The following is a 20,258-nucleotide window of genomic DNA, read 5'->3' as shown; positions in this document are numbered from 1 at the left end:
GGGAAAATTTAACTCACACTCTGACGTATACTGTGTGTCGCACACCACACAGAACCGGATAACATACATGCAGTCATGCAAAGAAAGATTCAGATTAAAACGGGCAAGCAAAGAGTGCTGTTCCACTTGAGCCAGGGTAAGGACGCCTTTTCCAGTACATCTTCATGACAGTGTTTAACGGTGTGGAAAACTGAATATGAGGGGCTGCCGCCTACTTGATTAGGAGGACCAACCTAATACTGCACTGCTGCAGTACAGCCAAACTGGTGAGTGATGGAGCTACCTCCATTCTTGCTGTTGTTGACCTCATGCCAGCACTAGATAGTGTGGATCAGAATCATACTTAATGGTGCATAGTGGTCCCATAATTGAGTATTTTTTCTAATGTACTATATTGGGGACTAACCTGATGTTGGATATTATGTAACTTGTATAGAGATTGTGAAATTAAAATTGTCTTGTAAATTTGGCGCATCAAGGCTGAGGATGTCAACACCCCAATTTTCTTTGTAATAATATGCCCTGTGCAGCCCAACTAGTAAAAAGACAGTGCTCTGATGAATGTTTTGTTTGTGGAATATGAAATCCATCTCAGCGGGCGGCCATTTTGCCACTTGTCGACTGAAAATGACATCATGGTTATCAGGTGTCGGGTCTCACCAGTTTTCTGAAACTGAGCCGTGATTTGTTGTGACCTGAGACCTACCGCAACTGTGATGTCATTTTCAGTCAGCAGTAAGTGGTAAAATGGCCGCCCCCTGAGATGGATAGAAACGGGTGAATTTTGTTGCTTAACTTATATTCCAGAAATGCAATATCAATCAGAATGCCATCTTTGGACTATCCATCCATGCATTATCCGCACCGCTTGTCCCCACGGGTGTCGCCTGCGTGCTGGAGCACCCATCGGGCAGCAGGCGGGGGACACCATGAAATGGTTGCCAGCCAATCGCAGATGTTTAGACTAATGGAGGCATATACAACAAATTATTGTCTAGATTTCTTTTGGGTTGACTTCTCCTTTTACAAGTATACACATTTTGAATGAATAAACAAATTGGCAAGTATATACTGTAGAATAAGGCTCCAAAATTATAAAAAAAATAGAGCCCCCTCCCCAGTTTTTGGACATTGGAGGTGTGTCTGCTGAATGCACTGAAAACAAGCCCCGCTCAACTCCAACTTTTCACTCAAATATGTTAATACTTCATAGGCTCAAATATGCATCAGTGTGAGCCACAGGCTGAATAACATGCGGCTGTGTTTAATAAACAGTTACTAACTTTTCCCTGAAGTGTATCTGTTACATGGACTCACACATTACACAGAATCAAGTGAGGCAGTGAAGTTTTGGCCGAGCCCGTCGTCGGCTATTAGCTTCTATGAGTTCATTGCGGCCTAGCTAATGTAATACAGTGGTTAACTTTCGCTTAAGTGTCCCTGTTGTATGGACTCACGTGCTTGGAACGTGGTCAGTCTCACTATCTTGCGTGTGTACTGCCGTGGGCCGTCAAATTCAATATTGTTTCACTCTGTATGCAGGTTGTTGGTCCACACAATAGAGACATTGTAGGCTTGTAGCCCAAATAACACAAAACATGTACAAATTCTGGGATGACACTTATAGGGCAGTTTGCTTGCAAAGTGTATTCTGTAGTGGTAGCAGATCAATAGGTTGAGTTGTTGGTACTTGCAATTACTTGCAATTACGGTGCAGAGCCACCGATGAAATGACGCCTCTCAGGTTGGGGCGGGCCAACTACGACTGAGCCCGAGTGGACTTGTGTACAACCACAGCTAAACGTGGATAACTTAGAAGCTGTTTAATGTTGATAGCTCTGCAGTTCACTACCAACAGTAACTATTCAGTCTTTGCATGTTTTCAGCACTTAAAACAAATTAGTGGTTGTTGTTATAATACACCCACTTCAAGGACAGCAAAGACGCGCGTAGCCTTTGGCGGGGCATTCGGACCATCACGGACTACAAGCCCGCGCCGAGGAGCTGTGAGGGCGACGTCCGTCTGCTGAACGATCTGAACCGCTTCTTTGCTCGCTTCGACGCCCAGAACATCACTTGCCCGCTGAAGACCCCCCCCCCCCCCACACACACACACACACACGAGCAGCCCCTGCGCCTCTCTGCCGACGGTGTGAGGAGGGCGCTTGCCGCTATTGACACCTGTAAGGCGGCGGGAACTGACAACATCCCGGGTCGAGCGCTGAAGGACTGCGCTGGGGAGCTGTCGGGTGTCTTCACGGACATCTTTAACGTTTCCCTGCAGCAGGCCATCGTCCCCTCGTGTTTCAAGGCTGCCACCATCGTTCCTGTGCCGAAGAAACCTGCACCGTCCTGCTTCAATGACTACCGCCCCGTGGCACTGACGCCCATCATCATGAAGTGCTTTGAGGGGCTTGTCATGGAGCACATCAAGTCCGTTCTCCCCCCCACCATTGACCCTTTCCAGTTTGCATACCGTGCCAAGCGGTCCTCTGAGGATGCCATCTGCTCTGCCCTCCACTCGGCCCTCACCCACCTGGAGAGAAAGGACTCATATGTGAGGTTGCTGTTTGTGGACTTCAGCTCTGCCTTCAACACCATTGTGCCGCAGCGACTCATCTGCAAACTCGACGAGCTGGGCCTCAGTACCTCCCTCTGCAACTGGCTACTGGACTTCCTCTGTCAGAGGCCTCAGGTGGTGCGTGTTGGCGACAAAATCTCCGCCAGCATCACGCTGAGCACGGGGGCCCCCCAGGGCTGCGTGCTCAGTCCATTGCTCTTCACCCTGCTGACGCATGACTGCACTGCGACCTACAGCGACAACCGCATAGTGAAGTTTGCTGACGACACGACTCTGGTGGGTCTCATCACGAAGGGCGACGAGACTCGGTACAGGTCGGAAGTTGACCTTCTGACCACGTAGTGCAGGGACAACAACCTCCTGCTGAACGTCAATAAGACCAAGGAAATCATTGTTGACTTCCGGAAGGGTCACACAACACACCTGCCTCTGATCATCGACGGTGCTGTGGTGGAGAGGGTGAGCTGCTCCAAGTTCCTGGGGGTGCACATCAGTGAGGACCTCTCCTGGTCCGCAAACACCTCGTCACTGGCAAAGAAAGCTCAGCACCGCCTGTACTTCCTGCGGAAGCTCAGGCGTGCATGTGCTCCTCAGGCAGTCCTGTCTACATTCTACCGTGGCACCATTGAGAGCATCCTCACCAGTTGCATCGCTGTCTGGGGTGGTAACTGCACTGAACAGAACTTGAAGGCCCTGCAGCGCAGAGTGAATACGGCTGGTAAGATTATTGGTGCTTCGCTCCCCTCCCTGAAGGACATTTACACCTCCCATCTCGCCCGCAAGGCAACCTCGATTGCGAGAGATGTGAGTCACCCGGCTCACTCTTTGTTTGACCTTCTGCCCTCTGGGAAGAGGTACAGGAGCCTGCGCTCCCGCACCACCAGACTCGCCAACAGCTTCTTTCTCCAGGCTGTTAGGGCCCTGAACTCGCTACCCCCTTCTGCGTAGCGTGCGGCACTGTTGCGCTATTTTCGGGAATGTCTGCTGTACGCGCACTTGCTCCTTTTTTTTTTTGCTCCTCTTATTTATTTATCTATTTGTTGTGTTATTTATTCATTATTTATTCAGCACGCTTTTGTTATACTTGTTTACTTGTTTGTCTGTTGTGAGCCATGTCTTGTCACCGTGGGATAGGGGGAAACGAAATTTCGGTTTCTTTGTGTGTCTTTGGCATGTGGAGAAATTGACAATAAAGCTGACTTTGACTTTGACTTTGATAATAACAATAAGGGGGGTGAGGGATCTCCTAAAAAAAACAGGGAAAAAGCAAAATATGAAAATATATTGGGGGGAAAAGGGTCGACTGAAGTTTTAAGTAATATCATCAGTCACTTCTGAATGGCAAACATATTGTAGTTGTGCTTACACTGGTTCTTGCACCAACCTACTCTACAATGTGAGTAGGGCTAATATTCTTAAACGGATTTGGAATAATAGTTACTAGCACCAAATTCCTAGGAGTTATAGTAGACGAACACTTAAATTGGTCCGAACACATTGATTTGGTTTGCAAAAGATCTATGAAAATGCTAGGTATTTTACGAAAAGTTTGTCCCTTGGTCCATCCTTCTGCTCATCTCACTCTGTATTATAGTTTCCTGTTTCCTTTACTCAATTACTGCAACATAATCTGGGCAGCCACATATCCAACATACCTCAACAAATTACTCATCTTACAAAAGAAGTTCCTAAAAATAATCTCTTTTTCAAATAGATATGAACCATCGGCACCACTGTTTAGAAATTATTCATTACTGCCAATTGATAAAGTAAAGATTCATCAAACCTGTCTACTCATCCATAAATACATATAAAGGAAACACTGTCTTCCAGCCACTTTTCATAATTTCTTCACATTTGCATCAGACTTTCATTCTTATCCAACAAGTCAGAGGGACAATCTTCACCCACCTTTCTGTCGAACATCACGCCATCAATATAATATCCACTTTAGAGGGCCCTCACTCTGGAATAAGCTACCAATCCATATCCGATCCATATCTGCACAGGCTGCTTTTACAAAGCACCTGAAACACCACCTTCTCCACTCATGATCCTACCAGTCCATAATTACTCCACCGCACTCAGCTGATCCATGCTATGATCATCAACTTAATCCACAATTTTGACTCAGATTCTTCCTTGTTTTGTTTTGTTATTTTCTGTTTACAGTTCTTCTGTTCCCTTTTAGCTATTCCTATCTGGTGTCTCTTTGATTGCTTCAACATCGATAAGTGTCTATTTTGTTTCGCTTGTTTCTTATTTTTGTATCGTGTATCTGTTTATGTATGTATACATACACACTCGTATATATGCATATATAAATATGAAAAAATTAATATTTAGCTTGTTATGCTTTTGTTTATTTACTTATATATATATATATATATTCTTTTCTTAAACACTTGAATGACATTTGACTGCACAGCACTTTGTTTGTTCTGCACTTTGTTTGTGTATATAACAGGAGTGGAGCTTCTTACAAGCCCTAGGCTTCGTCTCCCTCCTTGCACTGTTATTTGTGCTAAACAATAAACTAAACTAAACTAAACTAAATAATATGCAGGACAAATGCAAAGTCTCCATCCATCCATCCATCCATCCATCCATCCATCCATCCATCCATCCATCCATCCATCCATCCATCCATCCATCCATCCATCCATCCATCCATCCATCCATCGTGTGACATTTTTAAGTGAGTGCAAGAGAGTTTTTGCATTGGGGAAAAAATTAACAGGGTGTGGGTTTTTTTTTTGCTTCAAACCCTTTGTTGTTGAGTTTGGATATTTAATCTGTTATACATGGATTGAATATAATATTATGAGCACATATTTCGCACGCATTTACCTCATTCAATAGCATTTTTGTCATACATTCAGTTCAGAAGTGCTGGTGCTGTGTGGCCCCTCAGACGCACTGATGAAAAATAGTGCCCCCTATAGTTACCCTATATTACGCCACAGGCACTTATAACAAGTAAATTATAATAGTCTGCTCTTATTATATTTGTATAGAACTTGCCATGTGTGGTATAATTATGAGTCCACGCCCCAAACGTTCTCGTCATAGATTCGCCCCTGGGTTTAACTATTTGATGATGAGGACCTGCATGATACTTAATTAAGATGCCTGGTTCAGACTTACTTCCCATTCGATGGCGCATGCTTGACGATTCTCATTTAGTTCCGACCAGCCCAATACTTGATGTCGCGGTCCCGCCTTGTGGACGCAGCGCTGAGGCACCAAGATGCGCACCAGGCGTTCACAGCTTGGGAGGAGCTTGCCATATTCCGGTTTGTTTCTTACCACTGTCGGATGCAGACGCGCTTTGGAGAGGCGATATAAAGCGAAAGGTGAGTCTACGCTCTTCGTGTGCTTTTAAACTTTTGAATGACGGCCGGTGGCACGAATCATTCCGTTAAAAGCGGCAATAGTAACTCTTCGGCATTGCTTGGTCAGCGTAACCTTAAACCAATTGTTTGTGGAAGGTGTAAATAAAAATAATATTTGATTAAAAAAAAAAGTCCAGATGAGGTTTCTATCGCGTTTTATTTGTGAATTAATTTGCACCGGTCGAACACGCGTAAAAGGACGTATTTGAAAACGTAATTGGATGGAGAGAAATTACGCATAGAATCTGATATGGGGGCATTTTGATAACATTATGAAATAACTGATAGCTGTATGCTTCGCTCCAGCAGGTGCATTGGGCAGATCAGCACATTGTTTGGACATCAAGGCTGATGAGAGCAGATCAGAGAAGGATGTGTTAACACGTTGTCGCTGTTTGGAAAAGTGTTCGTGTCGCCTGCAGCTTGCCCGCTTTGATACAAACATAATAGAGGACACACACAAGACTGCATCCTCAAGCTATTGGATGCTACATTATCTCTTACGATTACATCATGAGTTTTAATTTAAACAAGCAAATGTAGCGCACATGCGATAACCCAAATGGAAATAGCGATACAGTTTACCTTGCGTAATACAGCCTTATCAAAATGTCAACCAAGCTGCATGTTTCTCTAAAACAAACCAGAAATTCTAAAGTGCTCCATAAAAGTAAACCAATCAGTAACATTGTTTTTTGTGCTGTTCATTTTTATAATGATAAATGCAATTTCAATGCCCAATTTTTTTTTTTTAAATAACTGATCTAATGGTGCATCAGAATGACTGACATCATTGTTTCTTGTAGCCTATAAACTGGCGAGGCTGGTGTCAAAACATTAACAAGGCAGACAGTATAATAAAAAAATAATAAAGGTAACACTATACAGTGGCAGGTTTGTGCATACAAAACATCTCATTTTCACCTGATTATGTCGCGCTAAAGGGTATATTTAATTTGGAGTGAAGGCAGGTGAAATTAAATGCAATTGCTGCAAGAGGCATGAGCGGTGTTAACTGTAAATCATGCTGCTTTTTCAAACGAAAAAGAAAACTATATACATACAGTATATGTTGGATTAAGTGGTTATGCAATAAAGGGGGTGGGGGAGTCAGAAAATATCCACTTTATTTACTTCATCATATCTGGATTGGAATGCTTGAGATTGTTTCATTTGAGAGCATTTTGCGCTGTGAGGGAAACAGCAATGGGATTCACTTGGAAACAAACAGCATGAGAGATGTTTAGGTGACCCACATTGAAATAAACGAGGCTTAGGTTCACTTTCAGTTTGTGGAGTTTGAATCTGGAATGCCACTGAGGGATTAGGACTGAATATTGTCATTGTTTGTTCAGGATAAACACCCTGATGATTTAGATTGTGTCCTGAACATGAAGTCTTGTGCCATGCTGCATGGTTTCAGTGCAGTAAAAATGACAGTAATTGGTATGGAGGAACAAATATCCTTACAGTGACTTCCCTTGTTGTCTTCTGTCCTTACCAGAAGCGGGCCTGATTCCCTCTCAGGTGTTTGCATAACCTGAAGAAGAAATGAGCCCCCCAGGCACATCCAACAGCACAGGAGAATGGGAGCCTGATGAAACGGACATGTGGATTCTTCCCAACGGCAGCATGGATTTAAACCATCATGGTTTCCACACAGACATAACCAAGCACATCTGGGTGCAGATCACCCTCATCACGGCTTATTCCCTCATCATCCTGCTGGGGCTTCTCGGGAACGCGCTGGTCATCTACATGATCATCCGCTACAGGAATATGCGAACAGTCACCAACTTCTTCATTGCCAACTTGGCCCTTGCAGACTTGCTGGTGGACACGCTGTGCCTTCCTTTCACGCTGGTGTACACCCTGCTGGACGAGTGGAAGTTCGGCGCTGTGCTGTGCCACATGGTGCCCTTCGCCCAGGCCTTGAGCGTGCACGTGTCCATCCTGACCCTGACCGTCATCGCCTTGGAGCGTTACCGCTGCATCGTCTTCTACCTGGGCCAACGCCTTACGTGGCACTCCAGCTTCCTCATCATGGCTTTCACTTGGACTATCTCGGCGGTCCTGGCGGCACCCTTGGCCATCTTCAGAGAGTACCGCTACGAAGAGATCCCCTCCATTAATCTGCACTTTGCCGTGTGCTCCGAGAAGTGGCCTCACGGGACCAGCAGGGACGGCGTCATCTATAGCCTCTCCATGCTGCTCCTACAGTACATTATCCCTCTAGCAATCATCAGCTATGCTTATATTTGCATCTGGGTCAAGCTGAAGAATCACATCAGCCCGTGTACTCGCAATGATGCCATCGCGCGCCGCAAAAAGACCACCAAGATGTTAGCGCTGGTGGTGGTTGTGTTTGCCATCTGCTGGCTGCCCTTCCATGTCTTTCAGCTGGCCAGCGATCTGGACCTGGTTCTCATGTTCAAGGAGTATAAACTGATATACACTGTGTTCCATATTGTGGCTATGTGTTCCACCTTTGCTAACCCGCTCCTCTACGGCTGGATGAATAAAAACTACCGGAATGGATTCTTAATGGTCTTCCGCTGTGAGGATAAGCCAGATTCTTTCCACCCCGAGGGCTCCTTCAGGACTCGCTCTATGAGGCGGCTGACACTCAACGGCCGTAACGGCGGACACCCGCCGACTGCCGTGTGAGATGCCGGAAGACATTTCCACATGTTGCAATTTTGAGGCACTCGCGGTACAAAGTAGGCATGGGCATTTCAGCGACTTTACTTGATATTTTTTCAATGGGACTGGAGGATCAATCTCTCTCTGTGAATGTTCTGAACTCCTGTTTCCATGTCATCATTGTATCATGCTGCCTGCAGGGGCGTATTTTGGGTTATGAGAGCCCGCCACATCAGTGCGCTGCAAATATATGTGAATATTAAAGTTGATCATAACTAAAGTATAAATCTGACAAAATTCTCCAATTTTCTAGAGTGGACAAAATGCATAATGCTCACATCTTTGTGGTAAAACCCATTGCTTGTGTTCCTCTCCACTTCATCTCTGCTCCATCCTGACAGCAGCGCTACTGCTACTGACGAGAGCGTCTAGTTCTCACTCTTGTCGGTTGTGCACATTTCGGTAGTCCTGATAAAAACTGTTTTCCTTTGACTTCTTCTACGCTCCACTCGGCTCATTTTGCCTCACTGCAGGCCAGCTAGTTTTTGTCCTGAATCAAGTGAGCAAATGTGTATGATAATAGTCCATTCATTGCATGAGGAGGGGCATTCGACACAATGATAAATTAAGCAATTCCATTTATTTATAAGCATGTGAATCAAGACTAAATAGTGACTGCTTTAAATCGCAGAAAACATTCTGAGATGTTGGGGGAGGGGGAATCTTTGGCTCCATAATGGTAAATCCAGCCGTGGCTCACATTTTTCATAAGACTACAAACTAATTGCTCTTGAATCAACAATGCCTTTACTTTTTTTTTCTAGCTCATCAGTTTTTGATAGTTTCATTTTTTGTTTTTTAAGCTTAACTTGTATAAGCCTGCACAATACCGATTTTACCACATATAGCTGAACCTAACCCTTAGTTTAGAAATCTTTTTGAATGTCACTGTATAAACATTTTGTTATTTTATTATTTCTATTATTATTATATTATGAAAACCTGATGTGCTACAAAAAAACTGAAAAAAACGCGGACATCAGCCCAAAAAATAATCGAGACGTTTTTACGTCTATTGCTGATTAAAAAGAAGAACATTTTGTAAAAATCTGGAGACCAGTATAAACGATTGCAAAACAATAGTCAGAATTCCTTACAAACAATTAATTGATGACTTGGTCGTTATGCCCATCCCTGGTACAAAGTCAGCCTTTTGACCTCAACGATCCAGCCGTGAATTTGTGTCTTGCTTTGTGTAAAGCAATTATTCCATTTGTGAATGTTCATAGTGAACCCAATGTATTCAAATGATGCTCATTCGTGTGTTCACTATTTATGTAACCTGTACGTGTTTGTCATTAATACAACTGACTTGTTGGTAAATAATGTCCACTTAATTATGAAGTCAGCTGCGTTTGTTGAATAATGTGTTCCTACTTTCTGTCTCGGAAGAAGCCGTGTTCTTGTGATTACAAGGATAATTTTATTTTTCTAAACACAATTTTTTTTTATTTGCAGAATTTATTGCGGTGGCGTTTAGCGTGAACTGAGCGCCATTTGAAAACGTCCACTAACAGTTGTTGCTGCATCTCTGCTTTTGGAAATTAATTAGGTTGACCTGAAGGCACTCCAGCTCAGATGCATCAGCGTGGTTCCTTTTAACGAAAGCGAAAAACAGGATCATGTGAACGAAGTGCAACGAGGTGTCGAAGAGAATGTACAAGAGGGCTCTTAAAAGGGATTTCGATTAAGAACCTCTTTTCTTTTTTAACTATTAGCTGCTAAACTGCATGTGCTTTGCTGGTTGTGTTTTATCAACAACACACCTTCCACCCAAAAGCCAAACTGGTACTTTGAAAATGTGACACCTTGTCAAACAGAAACCTCTGCTCACAGCTGTGTCAAGGAAGTGTGTCGGTAAATAGAATGATGACAACACCTTGTGGACTTGGGCCTATGACCCCCATTCAAACAGGCAGTCAGAAAAGATGACTGTTTGCGGAGCTTAGTAACTCCACCCATAAACTGCTTTTTGAACAATGCAAATAAAACATCTGAAAAACAAACAGAACAATTGTGGCTTAAAGTAAGTGTGTTTATATTTTATTGCAAATAAAATGCCTCTCGTCTAAGTAGGGATGGCTATACACCCACAGGATGGAATTCATGGTTGTGCCTACATATTTCTTTAGACTCACAAATAGAAACTGCTGTCTTTGACCTATATCAGCTTATGGGGAAAAAAACAAAAAAACAAAAACAACATTCTTTGCATCTTCTATTAAAAGTTTTTTTAGATGCTTTGAGCAATATAGGTGATGTGCAGAATTGGTTACACATCTGTTCCCTAGTGGAAAACGCACAAATGTGATTAGAATAAAAAAATGAGGTTGATTTACATTAAATTCACAATGTTCAATGAACAATAATGCTGCGTTTTTACTGTTACATCACATTTGTGTCTCGCAGTTCACTCTAAACAATCCTTGTTGTTATTTAAGAACCAGAGAACTATTTTATTAGCTTAGTAGGCACAAACACACACAAATTCTGATTACCATACTATCCGTCCATCCAAGTCAGCTTTATATATTTCATACAAGCGCCCCCCCCCCCCCCCCCCCCCCAAGCCACCAACTTTTGGTAATAGGATGAATTACAGTTTCAAGTTTCATGATTTATTTATTTTTTTTTCAATTTGACAGTGCAGGCGGGCCATAAATAATACATTACAAGACCTTGGCTGCGGGCCGTTTGAAATCTGACCGGGGGCCGGATTTGGCTCGCGGGCCGGACTTTGGACATGACTGACTTAAAACCATTTACAAACACATCAGTTAATGAGATTCAGAGAGAAAGTGGTGACAACAATTCACAATAATATACGGTAGGTGTGTCAGCCTCTGCAGCATTTACTTTGATATTCTAAAAAATATTTATAAATTATTTTTATTATTATTTCGTGGAGTCGTTTTTGAGTTGCGCTATTGGATTCAAAACAACATGTTTCACCTTCACAACTTACTATACAGCTATTAAAGTGCAGAAGGGGGAAAAACGCTTAAACTTTGGGAGAATGCGCGCTCCTCCAGATTTGACAGGGAACGCTCTCATTTCAGGGTGCGCTCAACCATAGTGCGTGCGTTTCATATGATAGAGCAGGGGTCACCAACACGGTGCCCGCGGGCACCAGGTCGCCCGTGAGGACCGCATGAGTCGCCTACAGGATTGTTCTAAAATTAGCTCAAATAGCGGCACTTGTCAGTGAGCTGCATCTATTTATTTTACAGTCAAACCTCGGTTTACGAACGTCCTGGTTCTCGAACAAATCGGAATTTCAACAAAAAAATTCGAGATTTTTTTTGCTTCGGTTGTCCAACAAAATTCGGAGGTCGAACCTCGCGAGATGAGCCGGGAGGACCCGAGAAAACCCGACCGCGGGGTGCGGATGCCGACCAACTCCGATGTTATTGTATTTTCGTTACTTTGAGGATTGTATTAACCCCTAATCATGCCTCCAAAGAAAGCAAGTGGGAGCAGTAAAGCCATCCTAAAACACAAAGACGCTCTTAAAGAAATGCGATCGGACCAAATTAAGCTCCCTGCGCACTTAGGTCCACTTAAATTTTGGAAAGTACATCAGGACTTTAAAAATATTTTCTAAATTTCAGCGACGGCTCTGTCACAATAATGCGACCAGCGCGGTGCAGTTGCGCAGTTTGCGACGCGCTACTGTTGCGCATTCGGCGGTGCGCTTCAATTGCGCCATCGGACAAAATTAATCTCCCTGCGCACTTAAGTCCACTTGAATTTTGGAAAGTACATCAGGACTTTAAAAATATTTTCTAAATTTCAGCGACGGCTCTGTCACAATAATGCAACCAGCGCGGTGCAGTTGCGCGGTGGGCGATGCGCTTCGGTTGCGCGTTCGACGGTGCGCTACAGTTGCGCGATCGGACAAATATGCGCAAATAAAAAAAATGCTTAAAAAAGGCGGGGTTTTTTTTTGTCTTGAAACGGATCAAAATGTTTTCCATTATTTGTAATGGGGAAAAATAGATTCGGAATTTGACCGATTCGCTTCTTGAACCGCCTTCTGGAACGGATTGTGGTCAAAAACCAAGGTTTGACTGTATTTTTGCTATTCTTGTTAAAATCACACTTACATGTGAACTGGAAATGAGAATAATAACACATAGTGAAAGCCAAATTGAGCAAAATGGCTATTTCAGACGTGTGTCAAACTGGTAGCCCTTTGCCTTAATCAGTACCCAGGAAGTAGCTCTCGGTTTAAGAAAGGTTGGTGACCCCTGTGATAGAGCATCGTGCAAGCTTAAGTGGATGGGAGGATCTTATGAAGGTAAAGTGAGCAGCTGTGAGACTTTAGGCACATGTGAGTGTTGAGACGAGTTGCAAGCCGCACCCTCTCTGCCTGGGTGTGTCTCAGCCACACAGAAGGAGGCAGGCTGTTGAGAGCACCAGGTGGGGTTAATTAAGAGGGAGAGTGGTGGAGCTCATGGTACCCTGCCATGATTTGGACAAGGCAGCATTTCCAAAGGGCAGGACTGCAGCGGAAAGCTTGGAAAACGAAGCAAAAGAAGGAGCCGGTGAGCCTCTGGACATTTGAACATGGGGCTACAGCCCGCATCTGGGTGGCTTTGGAAATAAATATGTAAAATTGATATGGGTTAGGATCGTGCTAAACATTATGGTGAAATCGTGGTAAATTATGTGGTGTAACTTAAAAAAGTAAAAGCTAAAAAAGAAATCGGGAAAAATGTTTGTGTGTACTTACCGGGTTGAAAGGCTTCATCCTGTCTTAGTATTTAAAAGTTAAGTATTTGATTTTGGGTTGTATTGCTTGATCATGGTTTAGAGTTCGACCATCTATTTGTGTTTATTTTAAGGTTTTTCACCTGTGTTGGCTGTGTTGACTGTGTTGGCTGTGTTTGGCTGAAGATGAAAATAAACCAAAGACAAGGAAAAAAACCAGTCATGATCACTGAGTGAAGTCCAGTTCAAATCCTTTTGTCCAAGCGCCTTTCAAGTGGGGAGCTGCAGTTTAACCCCACAAAAGTGTGGGCCACTTGACAGTGAGAATATGCCCCCTGTGAGGAAAATCCATTTGGAAAATGGATGGATGGCATCTCAGTAAAGTTTGCAACCCTTAAATTGGCAAAACCTTTGCCCTTTAAAAAGGACAGCTAGGCAAAGTCATGCCTACAGCATGTGTAAAAGAAAAAATGAAATGTGTTAAATGTGTTAACCGTTTATTCGATTTTATAAATTATGTAATTATTGTATAATTGATTTAGTTAGTGCAGTCATATAACTTGTTATTTAAATCAATTGTTCAATCTATAATTATTTTTTGGTGATACATTTCAATTAACCAATTCCAGGGAATAAACAACTCTTGATAATGTGACTCTGGTAATGGGCTAAAGTTTTTTTTTTTTTTTTAAATAAAAATTCACAGAGGGTTTGCAATTTAAGTCATGCATATGAAATACAGTCACAGCATTTTACCAGAAAAAAACACTAATCAATTAAATCTAAATAAATGAACAAAAAATAAAACATACTTTAAATTTGTCCATTGTTAAGTTGCAATGCCTAACTTCCTGTTAGTAAATGACCAAGTAGATGAACGTAAAGTTGTTGTTATAAAATAGTGCACTCCTTTGCTATCCTCTAGTGGTCTAATGAAGATATCGCAGGTTCACGTTGACCAGAAATGACGTCACGGTGTGACCTTCCATTTCGTCCGTGTGGCTTTTAGCGTTGGTCACACGGATAACTACTACCTGATGGGAGCTAGAAGAAACAATAATGAAAATACTGGTCCTATGAAGATCTTTTCCATACAGGTGATTACTTATACTTCTGTAAACATACGCTTGGTATGAGACCGCACGTTGTTCTTGAACAGTTCTTTCAAAATTTCCTGTATGCTAGGCTAGTGCGTGCTAACAACGCTAACGTGCGTACGTGACACATGACAGCTACGATGTTCGAGAGACAGAGAGAGAGACAGAGAGACACAGAGAGAGAGAGAGAGAGAATTTATCTTATTCTTATTATTTTCTATGATGACATTCCTATGTAGGTCTTTTAACGCTGATCTCAAATGCTGTAGCCAGTCATAATGTTTGGGGGGCAAAGCAAGTGGGCGAGGTGTAGTATAGCCATTTAGTTATTCTCAAATTAGCCATAATTTCTTTTAAATGCTGGAACAGTTTTTAATTTCTTTCAATCCATTTCACGTTCTCTCTCCGCAGGTTGTTTCCATACCTTATAGGGGGAACAATGGTCAAGTATTTCTGCTGCGCAGGCTTGCTGAAAAGCTCCTGGGACCAAGTTTGCGTTGCTTTCTGGCAACGGTATCCAAACCCTTACAGGTGAGGTCAAAGTCTTGAGCAATTTCTTAAATTCACATCTTACATAACAGAAAACTGTATTTTTTTGTCTTGAAACATTATCAGTTATTACTCTAAAATATGTTGTATTTGTGAAGCTTATGTTGTGCTCAAGAAAAGATTTTGCTCTTGTTTTTATTTCAGTTTTAAAAATGTGTTAGTGATGAATTATCAAGTATCATCAATTTCGCTAATTTAAGTACTTGTACTTTTGATCAGCCTGACAAAAGTGGCATTGGTGCATCTGTAGCATCCATGGTGCAGTGTAAACTGCATCATGCTGTAGTGATTGCCAGCCAATTCCTGGTTATCTTGAATATTTAATGAAATAGTCCTATCAGTGTGGTTTTTGTTTCCCTTTCAGTACCCACGTTCTGACTGAAGACATCATTTTCCGAGAGGTGACTCCAAGCAACTGCCTCATTTCCAGACGTCTTCTGACCAAAACAAGCCGCTCTCCACGCTGGATGGAGCGCTATCTTCCAAAACACATGGCCAGCTGCGCGTATATCGTGGAGGACTCAATTGTGGATCCTCAGAAAAGAACGATGACCACACTGACCTGGAACATCAGCCACGCTCGTCTCATGGTATGACAGCCAAAGAATTGGCACACTATCAATTAAGGCTACGGTTGGATATACAGTACTATATTTATGGATTTAATCGGCCAGCGGATTCATCCTCTCATATCAGCTCTTTTCAAAAATGCAAAAAATTTGCTTACCGTATTTTACGGACTATAAGTCGCGTTTTTTTTTTTTTTCATAGTTTGGGTGGGGGGGCGACTTATAATAAGGAGTGACTTGTATGTTTTTTTTCAAAAATTTTCACCAAAAAAAGAAGTGGAACCGCGATAAACAAACTGCGATGTAGCAAGGGATTACTGTAATTTGAATTATAAGTGATGTCAGCAGCGCGGCGCGGCGGTTGTTTACAAAAAGGACAAAGATTGATCACGGGATGACGAAGCGGCTTTGTTTCTAAGTGACACGGAGGACGAAGAGTTTGAAGGATTTAAGGATTTGGAGTGACACAGAAGGTTTGAAAAACTATTATGGCTTTTACGCACGCCCGGTCCTACTCTACGGAGCTCTCTTTCACCTCCGGGGATAGAAGTCGAGGGCCGGCGCTCGGCCGGGTGGCTGTCCGGGGACGGTGGATGGGGCTCGGTCATGGCTTTTACGCACGCCCGGTCCTATTCTATGGATCTCTCTTCCACCTCCGTGGCTGGAAGTCCACGCCGCCACACGCCTGGAAATTTGTTTTGTTAAATAAAGAGCCGTTTACCAAACCCACGTCTTTCCTTGTACTTTGTTAACGCTACAATATAGTTATATACCAAATCTGTGGAAAAACAACGAGGCTGACGTCAGGGCGCACGCGCGGCGTTGTTGACAAAGGATGAGGAATTTGATCGATGGATTTAATGATTTCGAGTGCACAGATGGTTTGATAATATTATTGCTTATATAATAGTTATTTGATATCTAATTTATATATCGTTATATGGGCCTGTGGAATATTTTGAAGTGCAAGCGCCGTCAGCGGCGCGCACCCATTGTTAACAAAGGACGATCGATGGATTTAATGAATTGGAGTGACACAGATGGTTTTATAAACGTGTTATTTATGTAATAGTTTTTTTTAATAACGTTACGGCAGGCCCGTTCTCAGCTCTTCGTTTGTGTTTATATCACGTTAGCATACCTATCGTTTAGCCTGTTGTTGCTCGTTCATGTCTGTTCTTCGTGTTGGATTTTGTCGAATAAATTTCCCCCCAAAATGCGACTTATGCTCCGGAGCGACTTATGTTTTTTTTCACGTTATTGACTTGTAGTCTGAAAATTACGGTATTTATAAAAAATAAAGCAGCTGATTACTGGTTTTGTTGCTTTTATTTCACGTGGACAAATGACAAAATACAGTAAAACTTCGACATTTGGAAATTCACCTTCCTAGAAAAAAAGTAAATTTTTGCTGATAGTTTTCTCTTTTGTAAAGTTAAATCTTATAACTCGTCTCTTTGTTCGTATAAGTACAAAGGGACCCTTTCTTAATTCATTAAAAAAAAAACTATTAATTTGCCTATTAATCAGTTATTAGAATCTTACCAAATAACAAAATCATCCAAAAAAAAAAATCCTTAACAGTCAGGCACTATTTGTTTGTGAAGTTACCGGAAGCCTCTTGGTGCAGCCTCCCAGACCAGTTTTCTTCATCAGCCTTCTTTACGTCCAACTGGAAATGACCTCACTTTGCCTATGCTCTTTTCTTTTTGCCCCCAGTCTGTGAAAGAGCGATGTGAATATCGAATAAACCCTGAGAATAGCAGCTGGACGGAGATAAATAGAGAGGCTTGGATCTCCTCCAATGTGTTTGGACTCTCGAGAGCTGTTCAGGTAAGTAAAGCAAATCGTACCAACCAACACAGAGATCAAGTTGTATAGCTCATATTCGCTTGCAGAATATTTGGCACTGATATACGTAATATGCCAAGATTTGAATGGCTGAAATGAAGCCGCCTGCGCTTTCTTAAATATTTGCTTGTCTCTATGCAGGAATTCGGCCTTGCCAGGTTTAAGAAGAGTGTTACTAAGACCATGAAGGGTTTTGAATACGTGCTGGCCAGAATGCAAGGTATGAAGCACATTTATTGGGCTGCTCCGACATTTGGTACTTTATTGTTAGTCATTGAGGAAAAATGAAGAAAAGCAGTGAAGTTGCTGTACTGCTAAAGTCAAAATGCATTCTCAGAAGTAGTTTTGATTGCCGACTTGTCAGTCTTCTTTTTATTTAGCGGTGCATGGAAAACACTTGCACAAAGCATGAGTTGTGTAACAGTGTTCTAAAATGGGACAGTTTGATAAGAGGGGATCAAAATAGTCTCTGCTGAATACAAGTTGACAACCTTTTTGCAGGGATATTTCAGTAAACTGAAGTTGATTTATTTCAGTAGTTCAATTCCAAAAGTGAATCTCATTGAACAGATTCATGAAACATAAACGATAATAGTCTGCAGAAGGCTCAACAGAAAAATACGATAGTGATTAACATGTACAAATCGAGAAGCCCTCCCCCCATCACCCCCACACCTGGTTCCCACTGTGTACCAAAGCTGCCTGAAACTGATTACACGGTTCATTCTCATCTGAATTGTTTATTGTGCAGGGGAAACACCGTCAAAGAGTTTGGCAGAAGCGGCGACAGAGCGTGCGAGAGAGACAGCACTAGCAGCTAAAGAGAAAGCCAAAGACTTGGCCTCACAGGCGCATAAGAAACAATACGTGTGATGATTCCTTCACCTCGGATTTCGGGGACACTTTTGTCTTTAAACCCTCCTCAGTGCACTGATGCATTTTGTGGAGACTGACTGAGTTGATAAGATGCCTCTGTGAGGAAGCAACCCACTGATGCCGCAGGTGAACCACATAAAAGCCTGAGCGTAACCTCCTCCAGCCCACCAGTACTTGCATCAGTCATCCTGATCATGTTCCTCTCCAACTCAGGTCGCCCACATACACACAAGTGCTTTAATGTGACAGAAAACTGTTCCTGTCGCCTTCATGCAACTTCCACATTCATCATGTTTGTGTTTACTCTTGCTTTGTAATATACAGCTTGCTTTGGTCAACATTTCACAATTAAATGTTTGATGCAGCTTTATCGAGTCCGATTTTTACCTCGTTTCATTTTTTTAAATGATAATATTAACTAACAGATTCCTCCTGCAAAAACCAATTGTAACGAAGTCTTAGTAATATAGCAATCAAAGTATTAAGCACTGAAAGTGAAATTGTGAAAAGAAAATGAAGACAATGCTAAAAAAAAAAAGGATGATCTTGTAACAATAAAAGGACACCATATTTTTTCCTGTGTTCTTTTGTGTTGAGAAAATAAAGCCATCCATCCATCCATCCATCTTCTTCCGCTTATCCGGGGTCGGGTCGCGGGGGCAGCAGCTTTAGGAGGGACTCCCAGACTTCCCTCTCCCCAGCCACTTCATCCAGCTCATCCCGGGGGATCCCAAGGCGTTCCCAGGCCAGCTGAGAGACATAGTTTCTCCAGCGCGTCCTGGGTCGTCCCCGGGGTCTCCTACCGGTGGGACATGCCCGGAACACCTCCCCAGGGAGGCGTCCAGGAGGCATTCTGATAAGATGCCCGAGCCACCTCATCTGGCTCCTCTCAACGTGGAGGAGTAGCGACTCTACTCCGAGTCTCTCCCGGATGACCGAGCTTCTCACCCTATCTCTAAGGGAGAGCCCGGACATCCTGCGGAGAAAACTCATTTCGGCCGCTTGTATCCGGGATCTCGTTCTTTCGGTCACGACCCATAGTTTGTGACCATAGGTGAGGGTAGGAGCGTAAATCGACCGTTAAATTGAGAGCTTTGCCTTTTGGCGCAGCTCTCTCTTCACCACAACGGACCGGTACAGGGTCCGCATTACTGCCGATGCTGCACCGATCCGCCTGTCGATCTCGCGCTCCATCCTCCCCTCACTCGTGAACAAGACTCCAAGATACTTGAACTCCTCCACTTGGGGCAGGATCTCATCCCCGATCCAGAGAGGGGATTCCACCCTTTTCCGATCGAGGACCATGGACTCGGATTTGGAGGTGCTGACCCTCATCCCGACTGCTTCACACTCGGCTGCGAACCGTTCCAGCGAGAGCTGGAGATCACGGCCTGAAGAAGCCAACAGCACCACGTCATCTGCAAAAAGCAGAGACGTGATGCTGAGGTCCCCAAACTGGAACCCCTCAACGCCTCGGCTGCGCCTAGAAATTCTGTCCATAAAAATTATGAACAGAATCGGTGACAAAGGGCAGCCTTGGCGGAGTCCAACCCTCACTGGGAACGAATCCGACTTACTGCCGGAAATGCGGACCAGACTCTGGCATCGGTGATGCAGGGACCGAACCGCCCTTATCAGTTGGCTCGGCACCCAGTACTCCTGAAGCACCCTCCACAGAACCTTCCGAGGGACACGGTCGAACGCCTTCTCCAAGTCCACAAAACACATGTGGACTGGTTGGGCGAACTCCCATGCACCCTCGAGGATCCTGCCGAGGGTATAGAGCTGGTCCACTGTTCCACGGCCAGGACGAAAGCCACACTGCTCCTCCTGAATCCGAGGTTCGACCTCCCGACGGACCCTCCTCTCCAGCACCCCTGAATAGACCTTACCGGGGAGGCTGAGGAGTGTGATTCCCCTGTAA

General features: G+C 43.4%; 2 protein-coding genes across 4 annotated transcripts; both read left to right on the top strand.

The window, feature by feature from the left end:
• The first annotated feature begins 5,739 nt into the window (after positions 1–5,739).
• Positions 5,740–10,665, top strand: npy7r (neuropeptide Y receptor Y7). The gene is made up of 2 exons (XM_088388172.1): positions 5,740–5,937; positions 7,481–10,665. Exon 2 carries the CDS (start codon positions 7,528–7,530, stop codon positions 8,641–8,643), a length of 1,116 nt encoding a protein of 371 aa, XP_088244298.1. The 5' UTR covers positions 5,740–5,937; positions 7,481–7,527; the 3' UTR covers positions 8,644–10,665.
• A 2,410-nt stretch (positions 10,666–13,075) lies between these two features.
• prelid1a (PRELI domain containing 1a) lies at positions 13,076–18,704 on the top strand. Of its 3 annotated transcripts, none has more exons than XM_088388197.1 (6): positions 13,076–13,226; positions 14,901–15,020; positions 15,403–15,628; positions 17,327–17,440; positions 17,600–17,678; positions 18,210–18,704. In XM_088388197.1, exons 2-6 carry the CDS (start codon positions 14,929–14,931, stop codon positions 18,329–18,331), a joined length of 633 nt encoding a protein of 210 aa, XP_088244323.1. In that variant the 5' UTR covers positions 13,076–13,226; positions 14,901–14,928; the 3' UTR covers positions 18,332–18,704. The 3 variants fall into 3 exon arrangements, with proteins under 3 accessions (XP_088244323.1, XP_088244314.1, XP_088244308.1); XM_088388188.1 differs by lacking the exon at positions 13,076–13,226 and adding an exon at positions 14,337–14,489; XM_088388182.1 differs by lacking the exon at positions 13,076–13,226 and adding an exon at positions 14,656–14,796.
• Positions 18,705–20,258: the final 1,554 nt, after the last annotated feature.

This window comes from Syngnathus floridae, chromosome 1 (genome assembly GCF_059516105.1).
Source record: "Syngnathus floridae isolate MCC-2025c chromosome 1, RoL_Sflo_1.0, whole genome shotgun sequence".
NCBI classification, from domain to species: domain Eukaryota; kingdom Metazoa; phylum Chordata; class Actinopteri; order Syngnathiformes; family Syngnathidae; genus Syngnathus; species Syngnathus floridae.
Note: the sequence above shows the minus strand (reverse complement) of the source record. Positions and strands in the feature narration are given on the sequence as shown.

Bases quoted from the DNA above. Each gene is read 5' to 3' on its own strand.
- prelid1a (XM_088388182.1), top strand. From the start codon at position 14,768: ATGTTTGGGGGGCAAAGCAAGTGGGCGAG. The intron at 15,021-15,402 runs GTGAGGTCAAAG...TTTCCCTTTCAG, and splicing joins CGGTATCCAAACCCTTACAG to TACCCACGTTCTGACTGAAG. The intron at 17,441-17,599 runs GTAAGTAAAGCA...GTCTCTATGCAG, and splicing joins GACTCTCGAGAGCTGTTCAG to GAATTCGGCCTTGCCAGGTT.
- npy7r (XM_088388172.1), top strand. From the start codon at position 7,528: ATGAGCCCCCCAGGCACATCCAACAGCACAGGAGAATGGGAGCCTGAT.